This window comes from Orcinus orca, chromosome 3 (genome assembly GCF_937001465.1).
Source record: "Orcinus orca chromosome 3, mOrcOrc1.1, whole genome shotgun sequence".
In the NCBI taxonomy this organism is placed as follows: Eukaryota; Metazoa; Chordata; class Mammalia; order Artiodactyla; family Delphinidae; genus Orcinus; species Orcinus orca.
The window spans coordinates 75,347,843-75,365,310 of record NC_064561.1 but is presented as its reverse complement, the minus strand read 5'-3'; the positions used below and the strand labels follow the sequence as shown (position 1 = coordinate 75,365,310).

Genomic DNA, 17,468 nt, shown 5'->3' with positions numbered 1-17,468 from the left:
TAAAAGCAGCTTAAGAGGTTGACTTTGGTCAACCTTAATAATAATAGAAGAGAAAAAGGGCAGCAATTCCAGAGATTCACCTATTTTCCCATAGACTAAGGGACCCTGTACATCTCCTGTCCCCTCTTTAACTCACTGTCATCTGTTCAGCAGGGCTTCCTATAACCAGTTGGTATCAGTGGAAACAGTCCTTCCATTAAGCCTAAGAAATGTCTCCTAAAAAATTGTTTCAGAAGTTTTCACGGTATTTGAGCATTTAAGGGAGTGTTTGTCATATCATAGAGAGTGAAAATGGAGAAGGATAAGGACTCCAGAGTGCTGGAATTATATATGCCTGAGAGTTTGCCATACTAGCCAATAGCAAGGTTTTGGTTCTGTTTATTTTTTCCAGCTCTTACTATATTCTACTTTTATCATTGAGAATATTGGGGAATTTATCTCATGATATTACTTATTATATACATTATTATACATTGCATATTTTTAATATATACTGTTAAATTTATTGTTATAATACGTTATCTTTAAAGTATCAATGGCTTTTTCCAGAGCAATAATGAAATTTCACAGTATGAAAATGGAAGAAATCAACAAAATTATTCGTGACCTTTGGCGAAGTACCTATCGTGGACAAGGTAATTAACATGGTGTATCATGAATGCTCTTTCTAAAGCCCTGTATCCAGCTCTTGCCTCATAAGACTGCTCATCATGCCAGTATTACCTCTGGGCCCCTCTCTGAACATCTCTTTCCGATTTTCTAAGAATTCTTATCTTAGAATTCTTAGCAAGAAAAAAATGCAAAGTTTTCTATTCCAAAGCCTGACAGGACTTACAGATTTGGCCATGGTGCACATTATATTTAGTTGATGACGTAATAGGTTCTGTCGAAGTGCAGATAGGGATAAGCCAAAATGTGATAAGAAGAAAACCATCAGGAGGAAACTCTTAATAGGGGAACTAAGAAAAAAGCACCTCTGAGACTGAGGGTTGGGGCATCTGGTTGCTTCTGGCCAGGAATCTTCATCACCAGAGAAAAAGTTTCCAAACCAGCCAGTGTTTTCCTCTGGTAATGTCAGCCTCGCATGTTGCTTGTAACTTACTTTGATAAGGTTTGCAAGTGACAAAAGGCTGCAGAGTGTAGGTTCCCCTAAAATCTTCTTCTTTCTGTGTCAGATATTGAATACATAGAAATTCGATCTGATGCCGATGAAAATGTATCAGCTTCTGATAAAAGGCGGAATTACAACTACCGAGTGGTGATGCTAAAGGGAGACACGCCCTTGGATATGCGAGGACGATGCAGTGCTGGACAAAAGGCAGGTATCTCAGGAGCCTAAGGAACCACCTGTACACAGAGAATTGAAAAAGAGGAATCATTGTCAGTGCAGTGGAAGCACCCAAAGTTGCCCTTGAATGGTAGGAAGCTCCTTATAGCACTCCTTGCTGCCGTGGAAAGTGAATCAGGCTCGGTCACTCTCATTACACTCTCTCAATTCTAACCAGCATTTCCTGCAACATTATGTAAAGTAGGTTTTTAGAAGAGGGGCCTGAAACAGTCTCACAGGATAGCCTAAACGTAAACCAAGAAGTTGAAGACCATTATTGTTCCACAGCACTCCTTATGAGAATAAGTTTACTGAGTTATCAGTTATAGACACACCACTATTTTATGTGACACCAAGAAAGAATAAATTCAATTGTAATTGTAAAATGCATCCTCATTTCAGAGAAGTCAAAGGGTGGGGGAAGGGCATGTTTTAGTCAGTGACATACAGTATTAGCAAACCAGATCCTAGATTGAGCCAGATGAGGCATTACAATAAGTGAGAGTCTAATTGAGAAGGTAGCCTCATCATAGGACTGAGTCCTCACCACCACTCCCAGCCTAGCCTTTGGGCCTGAGGACCATCTAAAAGAAGGGTCTGCCAGGGTCAAAGGCTTTGATACCCACAGGTGCCTCTGTCCCCCCCCACCACATACACAGGGACTCAGTGCTGGGCCAGACCATCTAGCTCTACAGGAAGCTCTGGGAGGATAGCCTGGGTTGGATATGTAGAGCACAGAGGAATAAAGTTTCAAAGAGTTGGGAAAGTGGGACCTGCATCCTTAGGGTACAAGGCTGGGTTCTTTCACTGTGCACTGGTTTGTAAAAGATGTTAAAGGTTTTTGAGCTTCCTCCTTTCAGATTAGAAGCAGAACATTATACTTGATAACATCTCTGGACCCCTGATTTTCTTAACAAAATTTTATAGTTCCAGAAACGGATGCTCACATTATCAGAGTTACTTTCATAAAAGGTTTGCAATTTTTGCTTAAAGACACTCTATGCATGTATGCATTTTGTCATCAACCCGGACAGCTGATACCAACTTATAAGGCATCTGCAGATTATTATCTTAATCATAGTCTGCAAAAATGACAAATTTGTGATCTATAGGCAGTATCCCCTACTTGCATTGATGATTTTTTGTGGTAATTATGAATGAGAAAATGGTTTGAAACATGTCCGTTTGGATTAAAAATACTTTCTGAACAAAAGCAGATTTCCTATAGCTACTCCAAATTATAAAAATTAATTAGCAGTAATTGCTTCCCTGGTGTTGGGTGACAGAATAGACAAATGGTTTGGTAGAGGTGGGCCAGGAGCTCCAGTCATATCCCACTCTGAGTGGGTGGTGGTGCAGGTGGCAGCAGAAGTGCCCATCCCCAAAGGGCCAGCGTCAGAGCAAAGCTATAAACTGCTCTAAAATCACTAACTGACCCACTGATGCTCCTTCACTCACAAATCGGGGTGGGTGGTGGAGGGGGCATTACATCTCACACAGAAAGTAGTGTGTATACTTCGTAAACTAGTTCTTCACTCTTAATTCTTTGTCCCTTGTACCCTCAGATGGCTTCAGCAGTGGCCTAGTTTAGTATTAGGCGTCTATTAACCACAAAAGTGCCTCATAGTTTGGGTTGCTTGGATTTCCTACAGTGAAGCTTAAATAAAACCATACTTCTGTACTCCTGGTACTTTTTCCCCTCCCTTCCTTTCCCTCTCCCCCTCAGAATCATACACATAAACATTTAAGTGTGGGTTAAAGCAGTGGTGCCTCTTTGGGAGCCATAGATCTCACAGAACATAGAGATTTAAAGATGTCTCTGAGAGAAAAGGTGTCTGTGAGGCTCTGGAAAATGTATTATGTCTGTCTAAATTTTCTAACAAATCTCATTATCAGGAAAATAGCCAGGTCATGAATTTTTAAGGTTGTTAATCTTATAGCATTCTTAAAATTACTAGTTACAGATAAATGTTAATGCATTTCTGATTCAAGTCGGTAATTTGAAGTTTTGTTGTAGCTGATGTGAGGTGTTTGTGCAGGGTCAGCACTGCTTTTAGCATTGTATTTCATTGCAAATGATAGGATGAGATAATGCAAATGATAGTTCACCTTCTGGAACGGCATGAGCGTTTGGTCACAGTGCCAGGCTCTCCCAAACAAAAGAGCAGTGATTTACCTAAGGTCAGTGATCCTGTGACATTGCCCCACCTTTCCCTTCTAAAGACATTATGCCAGGTCTGCCTGCTTTGCTAAGGTGAATGAGAAAAATGTGCAGTGCAGCTAAGCTCTGGTGCTTTTGTTCCAGGTATTAGCCTCACTCATCATTCGCCTAGCCCTGGCTGAAACATTCTGCTTAAACTGTGGCATCCTTGCTTTGGATGAGCCAACGACAAACCTTGACCGAGAAAACATTGAATCTCTTGCACATGCTCTGGTTGAGTAAGTATCTCAAATTTGGGGCCAAGTTATGATAGTTTTTAAAGTAAGGTTAAGAGAATTCTATGATGAAAATCCTCTGCAGATGTGTCTTCCTTGAGGAAACTGGTTTTGCCAGACCTTAGGCTTTACCTGGATCGTAATTCTTCAGATGCTTAAAAGAAGAACTACATGGTGAACAGCCACCCCAGACACATCCTGCATCTCCCCAAGAGTGTTCATAGGGAAACCCATGGTGAGGGTCTCCTGGCTTGGTTTGGTTTTCCTGTAAACCCACCAGAGGGGCCCACATGTCCCGTACAGCAGTTAGCATTCCCTGCTAAAGCCTTTCTAGGTGGTAACGGTAGTGACAGTGGGTTTTAGACTATTTCCCCAGCTTCTCACGTGTGTCAGCATCTATGAGGAATGACAGTGCTTACTCAAAAAGTGTATTACTGGTGAAGTAGAATCCAGGGGGTAGAACTGCATACACTTTTTACCATAGTTCACCTGTGGTGGGTGCACGCTCTAGGGATAGGCAGCCCTTGCTTATGGGCTGTGCTGGCAGAGGAAAGGCACTTTCTGTGAGGTAGAGAAGCTATTTTGGGTACTTCTGGCTCCAGACAGACTCCTTCTAGCAGGGAAAACATTTCCTGTGTGATAGCAGGGATGGAACCAGAAGGAGACTTGAGCAGCCACAGAGCCACCTTTCTCCAGCCATCTCTCAGTGGTCCCGTGTGACCAACAAGTAAGGGCTGGTGCTTTTGAAACCTAAGTGCATCCAGCTCCAGGCAAGGGATAAATAAGTGGTTAGGTAAAAGAAAAAGTCTTTCAAGTCTCAGACGCATAACTACCTCAGCACATAGATAACGAGCAAAAATGTTCTCAGTACACCCACTCAGGCCCCCTTTGTGTCATACCAATGATGCATCCAGTGACTGTTGGTGGCAGAATTCTAAGTAGACCCAGCTCCTAAGAAGGCAGTGGGACTCACAGTGTTATTCCCCTTGCCTGTAGTCTTTGTCTTTTTTTTTTTAATGTAATTTTCTTCCAGAGAAAACTAGTATCAGGTCAAGAAAACCCCAGGCAAAGGAATAATCAGACCCCGAAAGTTGAGCAGCACAGATACTAAGGAAAACTCAATTAAACATTTCCACCTGCTTTAAGAATAAACTAGATCATGTATTCTCACCAGTCTCTAAGCCAGACCTGAGTGAAGAGTCATGCATCCCCACTGTCTGGAGAGGAGATGGGACTGCTACCTGGCTGGGCTGAAGGCCTGGATCCACACCCCCCTTCCCCCCGCCACTTCCTGCAGGGCTGTCAGAGGCCCTCCCTGATACTCACACAGCACAGGAAAAACCTGGTCATCATACACAGCATACATTTATGTGTCTGACAAGGTTCTCAGTGCTTTTTTCAAATAAAAGGAAGGGTTATGTATGTTCTTTAGTAATAAAATGTTATAAATATATTGTTTCAGGATAATAAAAAGTCGCTCACAGCAGCGTAACTTCCAGCTTCTGGTGATCACTCATGATGAAGATTTTGTGGAGCTCTTAGGGCGTTCTGAATATGTGGAGAAATTCTACAGGATTAAGAAGAACATTGATCAGTGCTCAGAGATCGTGAAATGCAGTATTAGTTCCCTAGGATCTAATGTTCATTAAAAACATTCAAGATTTATATGCCTTAGAAACATGGGTCCTCAGCCAACTGCTTATTTCTGGTATTGAGTCAATATGAAAATACGTTCTTTCAAATGAGCCTTGTGTCTAGGGTTTTTAATGTCTGAGAGGTTCGAAAATCATTAAAATTGTTTCACATGGAATTTGGACTGATTCCCTGAACTTCATTCCCCCTCCAGGCAGCCTCTGACAGGCCTGTGGGGCTCAACAGCAGCACAGTTGGACTCAGCTTCCCTGCTTCCCTTCCTAGCACTGATGAAGGAGTCTATGGGACCTGAAGCTTCTTACTCGCCTTTCACTTCTCAAAGCATTAGTGAGAAGCAGTTCTCTGCCTGGATACTTTATGGCTTGGGCATTTAAAAAGTCAGTGTTAAGTGTTACCTGTAAATTTATTTCTTTGGATACGGTTTAAAAAACTGTGTTATCAGTATTAATATCTGAAGATGACAGAAATGACTGAATATTAATATTTGGCTCTGCTCTTAACTTTATAAATCTGGGTAAGTGACCTCTCCCTCTCAGGGCCTCAGTTTCCCCAACTAAAATTTGAAGTAGTCGAATGGGGGCTTCAGGGTTTGAAAAGAACCTTAATTATCTAACTCAATACCCACTGTCTTCCCTCCCCACATATCCCTACTAGGTAGTCATCCAAACCTGGGCTCTTTCTAGAGGGAGGAAGTTCCCCACTGTGCACATCCACGTTTGGAAAGCTCTGCCCAAGAGCAAGGCCTCTCTTCACTTGGGGCCTGACCTGCATTCATGAAGGAGTCTGTAACTTTCCCATATGTCTATGCTATTTATCAGTTTGGCCTTACCGTGAATCCCGATTGCTCTCCAAGTATGCAACTCTGGTGTGGAAGGAAAGCAGAGCTTGCTCAAAGTCAAAACTGGCTCCCCGTGGGGTCCAAGCAGACCTGGAAAAGCAGGCCTCATTTTCATTCCAGATGTTGTTTCTAATAAGAGCCTAATCATACCCTTTCCCTGGAATTGCCAGCTGACAACTTGAAGCCTTTCACAAGCATTCCACACAGAATGCTACCAAGTGATGCACTTTCGAATTAGACTTTTAGAGTCTGTCTGTCATGTGGCACAATCACTAGGAGCCAAGAACCACTTGGCAACCACTAGAAGCTGAAAAAGGCAAAGAAACAGACTCGTCCCTCAGAGCCTCCAAAAGGAACCAGCCCTGCTGACACCTTGACTTTTAGCCCAGTATACTGATTTTCAGACTTTTAGCCTTCAGAATTACATAAGAGAATAATACTTGTTTTAAGCTGCTGAGTTTGTGCTTATTTGTTACAGCAGCAATAGAAAACTAACACACTGTCCACTGTATATATAATCAATTTCTGTGTATGTAATATACGAGTTACTACTATCCTTGAGACAATTGAAAAAAGCTTACTTATCATTTTTTATGTTCTGTGGTTCACAGAAAGAATGCTGGTTGAGAAAGTCTGATCCAGACCCTTACCCAGTCCATGGATGAAAGGGCCAAGCAGCAGAGCCACCACTCCAGCCACCTGCTTCTTGTCCACTGACTGACAATGTTCAGTCATCCTAATTAGCTTTGAAAAACTAAAATCACCATTATTAGCCAAACTAGCATGATATCAACAAAGGTACCATGAGAAAAAAACAGCAGACCAATCTCACTCAGAGGACACATCCAAGAATTCATAAATTAAGAACAAATCAATTCCAGTCATCTATTAAAATAAACATACATAATAACCAAGGTGTCTTTATCCCAAGAATGCAAGAATATTTCAGAAGATAACTGTTTACAAATCATCACCATAATAAAGCCAAAGGGGAAAAATTCTGATAGACACCTAACACTGACCATTATTTGATAAAATTCAACATCTCCTAGCTTTAGTAAACTCATACTTTTGCAAAGAATAAAAATATTTTTAGTGTTATTTGTCATGAATTAAAAATTAACAGTCATCTTAATAGCAAAAGATTAAATACTTTCCATTAAATAAAAAAAGCAGGTAGCTTCTATCAACATACTTTTGAAAGCTCTAGCCATTGCAACAAGAAATGACAAGGCAATACAAGATAAATATAGGCAAATGAAACAAAGTTATTTACAAATTAAAACAGACTTCCCAATTTCAAGTCTGGTTTCCCCTGACGATGTGACTTCCCTCACAGCCCTTTTGAGAGTGGCTTTCTCTCCCATTTCCCTTGTATCAGTGGGCTTGGAGGTGGTGGTAGTGCCATTTTTAAGCTTTTCATTGCTGCTTCTACATCATCCTCCATTAACCCCACACATACACTTGAGATGAATAGGCATCACAGTATGGAGGTAAAGAATATGAGCCAGACTCACAGACTTAAATTCTAGCACCACTATTTCTACTTAAATTCTAGCACCACCATTTACTAGCTTTGGGACCTTGGGCAAGTCATTTATCCTCTTGCTCCTGTTTCCCTATCTGTAAAAGCATCTAAAACGGCGCCTATCTTGTAGCATTGTTATGAGGATTAAATGACTTTTTTTTTACATCTTTATTGGAGTATAATTGCTTTACATTGTTGTGTTAGTTGCTGCTGTATAACAAAGTGAATCAGCTATACATATACATATATCCCCATATCCCCTCCCTCTTACGGCTCCCTCCCACCCTCCGTATAACACCCCTCTAGGTGGTCACAAAGCACGGAGATGATCTCCCTGTGCTATGCGGCTGATTCCCACTAGCTATCTATTTTACGTTTGGTAGTGTATACATGTCAGTGCCACTCTCTCACTTCGTCTCAGCTTACCCTTACCCCTCCCCATGTCCTCAGGTCCATTCTATACGTCTGTGTCTTTATTCTTGTCCTGTCCCTAGGTTCCTCAGAACCATTTTTGGGTTTTTTTTAGATTCCATATGTATGTGTTAGCATATGGTATTTTTCTCTTTCTGACTTACTTCACTCTGTATGACAGACTCTGGGTCCATCCACCTCACTACAAATAACTCAATTTCGTTTCTTTTTATGGCTGAGTAATATTCCATTGTATATATGTGCCACATCTTCTTTATCCATTCATCTGTTGATGGACACTTAGGTTGCTTCCATGTCCTGGCCATTGTGAATAGAGCTGCAATGAACATTGTGGTACATGACTCTTTCTGAATTATGGTTTTCTAGGTTATATGCCCAGTAGTGGGATTGCTGGGTCATATGGTAGTTCTATTTTTAGTTTTTTAAGGAACCTCCATACTGTTCTCCATAGTGGCTGTATCAATTTACATTCCCACCAACAGTGCAAGAGGGTTCCCTTTCTCCACACCCTCTCCAGCATTTATTGTTTCTAGATTTTTTGATGGCCATTCTGACTGGTGTGAGGTGATACCTCATTGTAGTTTTGATTTGCATTTCTCTAATGATTCGTGATGTTGAGCATCCTTTCATGTGTTTGCTGGCAATCTGTACATCTTCTTTGGAGAAATGTCTGTTTAGATCTTCTGCCCATTTTTGGATTGGGTTGTCTGTTTTTTTGATATTGAGCTGCATGAGCTGCTTGTAAATTTTGGAGATTAATCCTTTGTCAGTTGCTTCATTTGCAAACCTTCTCTCCCATTCTGAGGGTTGTCTTTTCATCTGGTTTATGGTTTCCTTTGCTGTGCAAAAGCTCTGAAGTTTCATTAGGTCCCATTTGTTTATTTTTGTTTTTATTTCCATTTCTCTAGGAGGTGGGTCACAAAAAGGATCTTGCTGTGATTTATGTCATAGAGTGTTCTGCCTATGTTTTCCTCTAAGAGTTTTATAGTGTCTGGCCTTACATTTAGGTCTTTAATCCATTTTGAGTTTATTAAGTGACTTTTAAAACTGCCTGGCACATAAATGTGCTATGTGTGTATTCAAGAAAAGCCTCATATCATCAGTTTACTCTTTCTTGTTGCAGTTATCTTTAGCCCCCAGCCTGGTCACTCCTGCTTATTCATTGACAATTTTAGCTCCCAGTTGAGAATTATTCTCCTAATACTAATTTCACAATCATCGGTGATTTCAGAATCCAAATGATGATCTAATACAACCCCCCTGGCCCCTCAGATCCTTGCTCTTTCCTCCAGTGAGGAGACGCTCCGTAGTCTTACTCTAGAGTCCAGTTCTTTAACAACAATAACTGCAACCCTCCATATCTCCGTTTTAAGTATCTCACTCCAACAACCTCTCGTATCTTTACAGTTCACTCCTGGGGTCTCCAGCTCCAGCAATTCTTTGAGCCCTCCAGGATGTCAATCCATTGATTCTACCACTTTTTCAGTTCTTCACTTCCCTCATGCCTGTACTTCTCTCCTTTTACAGCTTAAATTCCATGGTCCATCCTTATATCACTGTCTTGCATAGACCCTCAACTGTCTTGTCCCTCTTCTGTCCTCTAACTTTTCTCACAGTCTCCAACCCTGGCTAAATAGGACTCTGCCTTCTCCCTGCACATGCAGTTTCCTTTGCTGGTTCCATATTTCCCTGACCTTTTGTTGTTGCCCTGCTTTAGTGCCCAGTCTGCGTCTGTACTGTTTTCTTCTCACACTCACTTACTTTTCTTCTCACACTCACTCACTTCTCACACTCACTTACAGTTACTTCTCACACTCACAACTTTAAATTATCTTGGGACTCCCCTGGTGGCACAGTGGTGAAGGATCCACCTGCTAATGCAGGGGACACGGGTTCGAGCCCTGGTCCAGGAATATCCCACATGCCAGGGAGCAACTAAGCCCCTGTGTCACAACTACTGAGCCTGTGCTCTAGAGCCCACAAGCCACAACTACTGAAGCCCACGCACCTAGAGCCTGTGCTCCACAACAAGAGAAGCCAGTGCAATAAGAAGCCCATGCACTGCAACGAAGGGTAGCCCTTGCTCACCACAACTAGAGAAAGCCTGCGTGCAGCAATGAAGACCCAACGCAGCCAAAAAATATAAATAAATAAATCTATTAAAAAAAAATAAGAGTACAAAAAAATCATTACCTTAGTTTGAGTTCTCCCAGAAGCAAAACCTGAAACAGTGATTCAAGCAAAAGTAAACAGTAGGATATGGGGAATTATAATGAAGAGAAGGCAGCCAATGAATAGTGTGTTCTTAAACCAGCTACTGTAGTAGGCAATTTGGAGTTTAATCCCACAGGGAACGTGGGAAATTTGGCAAAACGTATGCCTCAAAATTATCCCACCCGAGAAGCAAGAGAGCTGCGGTATTTATCAATATATACCAAGTCCCAAGAGTCACTAACTGAGGGCTATTCCAGGGCATGTTAGCTACTGGCTTTCTGTGTGCATCTTCCACAGAGCTGCCTTCCACAGTTTTTAAGAAAAGAAAAGGTAAGAAAAAGCCTTTTGACAGAGGTATAGATAACAGCAGCAGCTAGAAGTGGGCTGGAGCACACTGGAAGTTCTTGGGACAGAGGGAGGGCACTGACAGCTCCTTTAACAGTCTTGTAGGTGCTGACTCCTCAAATGTGTCTCCAGTCCAAACTCATTTAAACTCATATTCAGCTGCCTTACTGGATATCTAGTTGCACTGGAATATCTAACAGACATCTGAAACTTAAAATGACCCAGAAACTTTTGCCCAGAACCTGCACCTCCCATAGCTTTGGAAGAATAACTCCATTCTTCCAATTGCTCAGGAAAAAGTCTTGACATCTCCGTCATTTTTCTGTTTATCGCATATCCCACATTCAAGCCATCAGCTTAATACTATGGATTTAACTTTAATATTATATCCAGAATCTGACCATGCCTCACCATCTAAACCACCACTGCTTTGGTCCAAGCCATCATCATCTCTAACGTAAATAATCTGAGTAACCACCTAACTGCTCTCACTAATTTGGTCCTGCCCCTCACAATTTGTTCTCAACCCAGCAGTCAGTCATCTTTTTAAAAGTAAATCAAATGTGTTTCTCACAGGGGTTTGGGTTAGTAGTTCTGAAACCACTTTACATAGTAAAATCAAATCCATACATATATTGTAGATAATAACTGAGTTTCTCACTGTTAGAGAAAGATGTTTGCATATCAAGAAAGGGGAAAGGCTATAAAAAGAACCCTGTAGTGTTGGACTGAATCCAAATATCAGTGTAAATTTATGGTTTTCGTATGTAAAGGTGTTCTACTTCCTTTACGGATGTAAGGGAAGGGAAAAAGTGGGAAGAAGATAGGGAATAAGGGAAGAGTAAGGTCCACCAAAAATCTCCATAAAACCAATGAAAACAATGGCAAAAACTATCAAAATAAACTTTTGCAGAACTTAGGAAATTAACTAAAGGCTTGCAACAAGCCAAGGATTGCTTGTTCAAGAAAAACAGCTGAATCTCCGGGAGAAAAGCCAATTGCATTTTAACCTCCCCTAAACCCATTCCCCTCGCCCTGTCTTTGTTGTAGCTTTGAAGACCATAAAGCACCATAACTACAGTACCTGTGAAAGCAGCAACCACCGGAGAGAGCAGAATGGATGTGGAGTTCCCCAAAATCTTCAGCGCCACAGAATTGCCACTGTTTGACCTGGCTGGCAGCTCACTGAAAATCTCCATCCTCATGGCTGGTCTTTATTCAACCTGACTCCAGCTCACTGTGCAAACAGCCCTACCTGCTGTAGGCAATCAGTGATGATTAGTTAATATTGCAGCTGCCCAAGGCAGCATTACTAACTGCAATTACTAATTGCAGCTGCCCAAGGCAGCATTACAAGGCCAACAAGAGAGTAACCAAGAAACTTAAAGAGAAACATAGAGGAAGTAGATGTCCATGGCAGCTTTGACAAGCTTGAACATGTTCCTAGGAGTCCAGAAGTTTGTGTGTATGTCAGAGCTTTGTGCATACTCAGGGAAGACCTGAGAAGACCCTAAGCACTGACCTCTGGCTGACCTTGAAACTACTTATGCAAGAAGTGAAGGCAAAGGCCCAGTTGTAAATTGCTTTCTGCAGCATCAACATGACTGAACAAACTGTCTCTCACACAGACAAAGCTCTTCAACAAAAGCTTGGAAATTTATTAGTTCAAGGCATTAAAAGAAATCTCTGTCCAATCATCAATATACCACTAAGCTGAGACTTCAGTGACCACATATGAGAAAGAATACAGCTTTACAAAATTGGTCCAGGAAAGTCACTAAACAAAGCAACAATTACAAACCCTGGGGAGAGGGTAATCTGATTTTCAGAGTTAACACATATTACCTTTTTTTTTTTTTTTGCGGTACGTGGGCCTCTCACTGTTGTGGCCTCTCCCGTTGCGGAGCACAGGCTCCGGACGCGCAGGCTCAGCAGCCATGGCTCATGGGCCTAGCCGCTCCGTGGCATGTGGGATCTTCCCAGACCAGGGCACGAACCCGTGTCCCCTGCATCAGCAGGCGGACTCTCAACCACTGCGCCACCAGGGAAGCCCAACACATATTACTTTAAATGTCCAATTTCCAACAAGAAATTATAAGGCATGCAAAGAAACAGGAATATATGGCCCATAAACAGAAAAAAAAAAAAAAGCAGTCAACAGAAACTGTCCCTGAGGAAGCCCAGATAAAGACTTTAAATCAGCTTTTATAAATATGTTCAAGGAACTAAAGAAAATCATGTCTAAAGAATTAAAGTATGAGAATGACATCTCACCAAATGGAGACTATCATTAAGGAAGTAGAAATTATTTTTAAAAGAACCAAATAGAAATATAGAGTTCAAAAATACAATAACTGAAATAAAAATTCACTAGAGGAGCTAAACGGCAGATTTAAAATGACAGAAGAATCAGTGAACTTGAAAACCTCTCAATTAAGATTATCCAGTCTGAGGAACAGAAAGAAAAAGAATGAAGAAAAATGAACAGAAAGTCAGAGACCTGAGACACTGTCAAGCATACTAACATACCAAGCCCACCAAGCTTAACAGGAATCCCAGAAGGAGCAAAGAGAAAGGGGCAGAAAGAACATTTGAAGAACTAGTGGCCAAAAAGTTCTGAAATTTTATGATAAATGTTAATTGTCATATCCAAGAAACTGAACAAACTGAAAAACCCAAATGAACCTTTCGGCCTACCCAATAGAATAAACTCAAAGACCCAACAGCTAACGTCATACTCATCAGTGAAAAGCTGAAAGCTTTCCCCCTAAGATCAGGCACAAAACAAGGGTGACCGTTCTTGCCACTTTTATTCAACATAGTATTGGAAGTCCAAATAGGAAGAAGTAAAACTGTCATTATTTGCAGATAACATGATATTATAATAATAGAACACCCTAAACACCACTAAAAAAAAAAACCTGTTAGAACTAATAAATCAGTAAAGTTGCAGAATACAAAAGCAATATATAAAAATCGGTTCCATTTTTATATACTAATAATGAACTATCAGAAAGAGGAATTAAGAAAACAATCCAATTTACAATTGCAATAAGAAAGCATAAAATACCTAGGAATAAATTTAACCAAGGAGATGAAAGACCTTTAATCTGAAAACTACAAGACATTGATGAAAGAAAATTGAAGATGACACAAGTAAATGGAACAATATTCCATGTTCATGGATTGGAAGAATTAATATTGTTAAAATACTTCCCAGGGCTTCCCTGGTGGCGCAGTGGTTAAGAATCCACCTGCCAATGCAGGGGACACGGGTTCGAGCCCTGGTCCAGGAGGATCCCACATGCCGTGGAGCAACTAAGCCCGTGTGCCACAACTATTGAGCCTGCACTCTGGAGCCTGCGAACCACAACTACTGAAGCCTGCGCACCTAGAGAAAGCCCACGCGCAGCAATGAAGACCCAACACAGCCAAAAATAAACAAATAATAATAATAATAATACTTCCCAAAGCAACCTACAGATTCAATGCAATCCCTATCAAAATTCCAATGGCATTTTTCATAGCAATAGAACTAACAATCCTAAAATTTGTATGGAACCACAAAGCATCATGGAAGCATCATGGTCCCTAATCTCAAACTGTATTACAAAGCTATAGTAATCAAAACAGCAGTATGGTATTGACAAGAAAACAGACACATCATGGGACTTCCCTGGTGGTCCAGTGGTTAAGACTCTGCACTTCCAATACAGGGGATGTGGGTTTAATCCCTGGTCGGGAGCTAGGCTCTCACATGCCATGTGGTGTGGCGCCCCCCCCCCAAAAAAAAGCCAAAAAACAAACAACAACAAAAAAAACAGATACATTAATCAATGGAACAGAACAGAGAGCCAAGAAATAAACCCACACATATATGGTCAATTTTATGACAAAGGAACCAAGAATATACAATGGGGAAAGGACAGTCTCTTCAATAAATGGTGTTGGGAAAACTGTACAGCCACATTCAGAAAAATGAAACTGGACCACTATCTTACACCATACACAAAAATTAACTCAAAATGGATGAAAGACTTGAACATAAGACCTGAAGCCAAAAAAGTCCTAGAAGAAAACATAGGTGGTTAATTCCTTGACATCAGTCTTGGCAACGAGTTTTTGGATTTGACACCAAAAATGAAGGCAACAAAAGCAAAACTCAACAAGTGGGGCCACATCAAAAAAGCTTCTGCACAGCAAAGGAAACCATTAACACAAAGAAAAGGCAACCTACCAAATGGGAGAAAATATTTGCACATCATATATCTGATCAGGAGTTAATATCCAAAATATATAAAGAACTCATACAACTCAATAGCAAAAAAAACAACAATCTGATTTTAAAAATGGACAGGTAATCTGAAAAGACATTGTTCCAAAGAAGACATTCAGATGGCCAACAGGTACATGAAAAGGTGCCCAGCATCACTAGTCATCAGGGACATGCAAATCAAAACCACAATGAAATATCACTTCATACCTGTTAGAATGAGTGTTATCAAAAAAACAAGAAATAACAAGTGTTGGCAAGGATATAGAGAAAAGGGAACCCTTGTGTACTGTTGGTGGGAATGTAAATTGGTACAGCCACTATGGAAAACAGTATGGAGGTTCCTTTAAAAATTAAAAATAGGATTACCATATGATCCAGCAATTCCACTCCTGGGTATTCATGTGGAGAAAACAAAAACACTAACTTGAAAAGATATATGTACCCCATTGTTCACTGCAGCATCATTTATAATAGCCAGGACAGGGAAACCACCTAAATCTTCATCAACAGATAGATGAATAAAGAAGATGGGGGGGGGGTGCTGTGCGCACATGTGTATAATTCAGCCATAAAGGAAGGAAATCTTGCCACTGCAATGACATGGATGGACCTTGAGGGCATTATGCTAAGTGAAATAAACAGAGAAAGACAAATACTGTATGATCTCACTTACATGTGGAATCTAAAATACAAACAAAAAAACAGCTCATAGATGAAGAGAACTGATTTCAGGTTGGTAGAGGTGGAGGATGGGGTGTGTGTGTGTGTGTGTGTGTGTGTGTGTGTGTGTGTGTGTGTGTGAGTGAAATGGGTGAAGGAGATCCTAAGATTAAAAATTCCAGTTGTAAAAAACTACAATGAGATATCATCTCACACCAGTCAGAATGGATATCATCAAAATATCTAGAAACAATAAATGTTGGAGAGGGTGTGGAGAAAAGGGAACCCTCTTACACTGTTGATGGGAATGTGAATTGATACAGCCACTGTGGAGAACAGTATGGAGTTTCCTTAAAAAACTACAAATAGAACTACCATATGACCCAGCAATCCCACTACTAGGCATATACCCTGAGAAAACCATAATTCAAAAAGAATCAAGTACCAAAATGTTCATTGCAGCTCTATTTACAATAGCCCAGAGATGGAAACAACCTAAGTGTCCATCATCGGATGAATGGATAAAGAAGATGTGGCACATATATACAATGGAATATTACTCAGCCATAAAAAGAAACGAAATTGAGCTATTTGTAATGAAGTGGATAGACCTAGAGTCTGTCATACAGAGTGAAGTAAGTCAGAAAGAGAGAGACAAATACCGTATGCTAACACATATATATGGAATTTAAGGAAAAAAATGTCATGAAGAACCTAGGGGTGAAACAGGAATAAGGACACAGACTTACTAGAGAATGGACTTGAAGATATGGGGAGGGGGAAGGGTAAACTGACAAAGCGAGAGAGAGGCATGGACATATATACACTACCAAACGTAAGGTAGATAGCTAGTGGGAAGCAGCCGCATAGCACAGGGAGATCAGCTTGGTGCTTTGTGACCACCTGGAGGGGTGGGATAGGGAGGGTGGGAGGGAGGGAGACGCAAGAGGGAAGAGATATGGGAACATATGTATATATATAACTGATTCATTTTGTTGTGAAGCTGAAACTAACATACCATTGTAAAGCAATTATACTCCAATAAAGATGTTAAAATGAAAAAAAAATTCCAGTTGTAAAATAAATAAGTCATGAGCATATAAGGTACAGCATAGCCACTATACTTGCATATTTGAAAGTTGTTAAGAGACTAGATCTTAAAAAGTTCTCATCACAAGAAAAAAAATTGTAACTACGTATGGTGATGTAACTAGACTTATTGTGGTAATCATTTTGCAATATATACAATTTTTGAATTATGTTTTACACCTGAAACTAATAATAATGTTATATGCCAGTTATACCTCAAAAAAAAAAAAAAAAACCCTCAAGAGATTGGCACTTAGATGCATCCTAGCCAAACTGTCAAAAAACAAAAGAATCTTGGAAGGAGCAAGACAAAGCAGTGAAAAAGCCTCAATAAAATTAACAGTTGACTTCTCCTTAGAAACAGTGGAAACCAGAAGTCATACTGGGATGACATACTAAAAAGGCTGACTGTAACCAAGAATTCTATATCCAGTAAAACTATCCTTCAAAAACAAGAGAAAATAAGATATTTTCAGATAAATAAAAACTAAGATAATTTGTCTCCATCAGACTTGCCCTACAATGCTAAAAGAATCCTTCAGGCTGAAATGAAATAAAACTAGACTTAAATTCACATGAAAAACAGCTCCAGTAAAGGTAAATACACAGGTAATATAAAAGTATAAATGTATTTTGGTTTATAATTCAGTTTTCCTATCTGATTTAAAAG

At 40.4% G+C, this 17,468-nt stretch overlaps 1 protein-coding gene across 4 annotated transcripts in view; it reads left to right on the top strand.

Annotated features, from left to right (window-relative positions):
• Positions 1 to 5,573, top strand: part of RAD50 (RAD50 double strand break repair protein) — a 234,237-nt gene extending 228,664 nt beyond the window's left edge. For all 4 annotated transcript variants that reach the window (XM_049707229.1, XM_033405883.2, XM_033405882.2 and 1 more), the window contains 4 exons: positions 550 to 635; positions 1,176 to 1,318; positions 3,633 to 3,766; positions 5,226 to 5,573. In XM_049707229.1, the coding sequence (XP_049563186.1) occupies positions 550 to 635; positions 1,176 to 1,318; positions 3,633 to 3,766; positions 5,226 to 5,412 (550 nt within the window). In that variant the 3' untranslated portion in view covers positions 5,413 to 5,573. The remainder of the gene's footprint in view (positions 1 to 549; positions 636 to 1,175; positions 1,319 to 3,632; positions 3,767 to 5,225) is intronic.
• Positions 5,574 to 17,468: the final 11,895 nt, after the last annotated feature.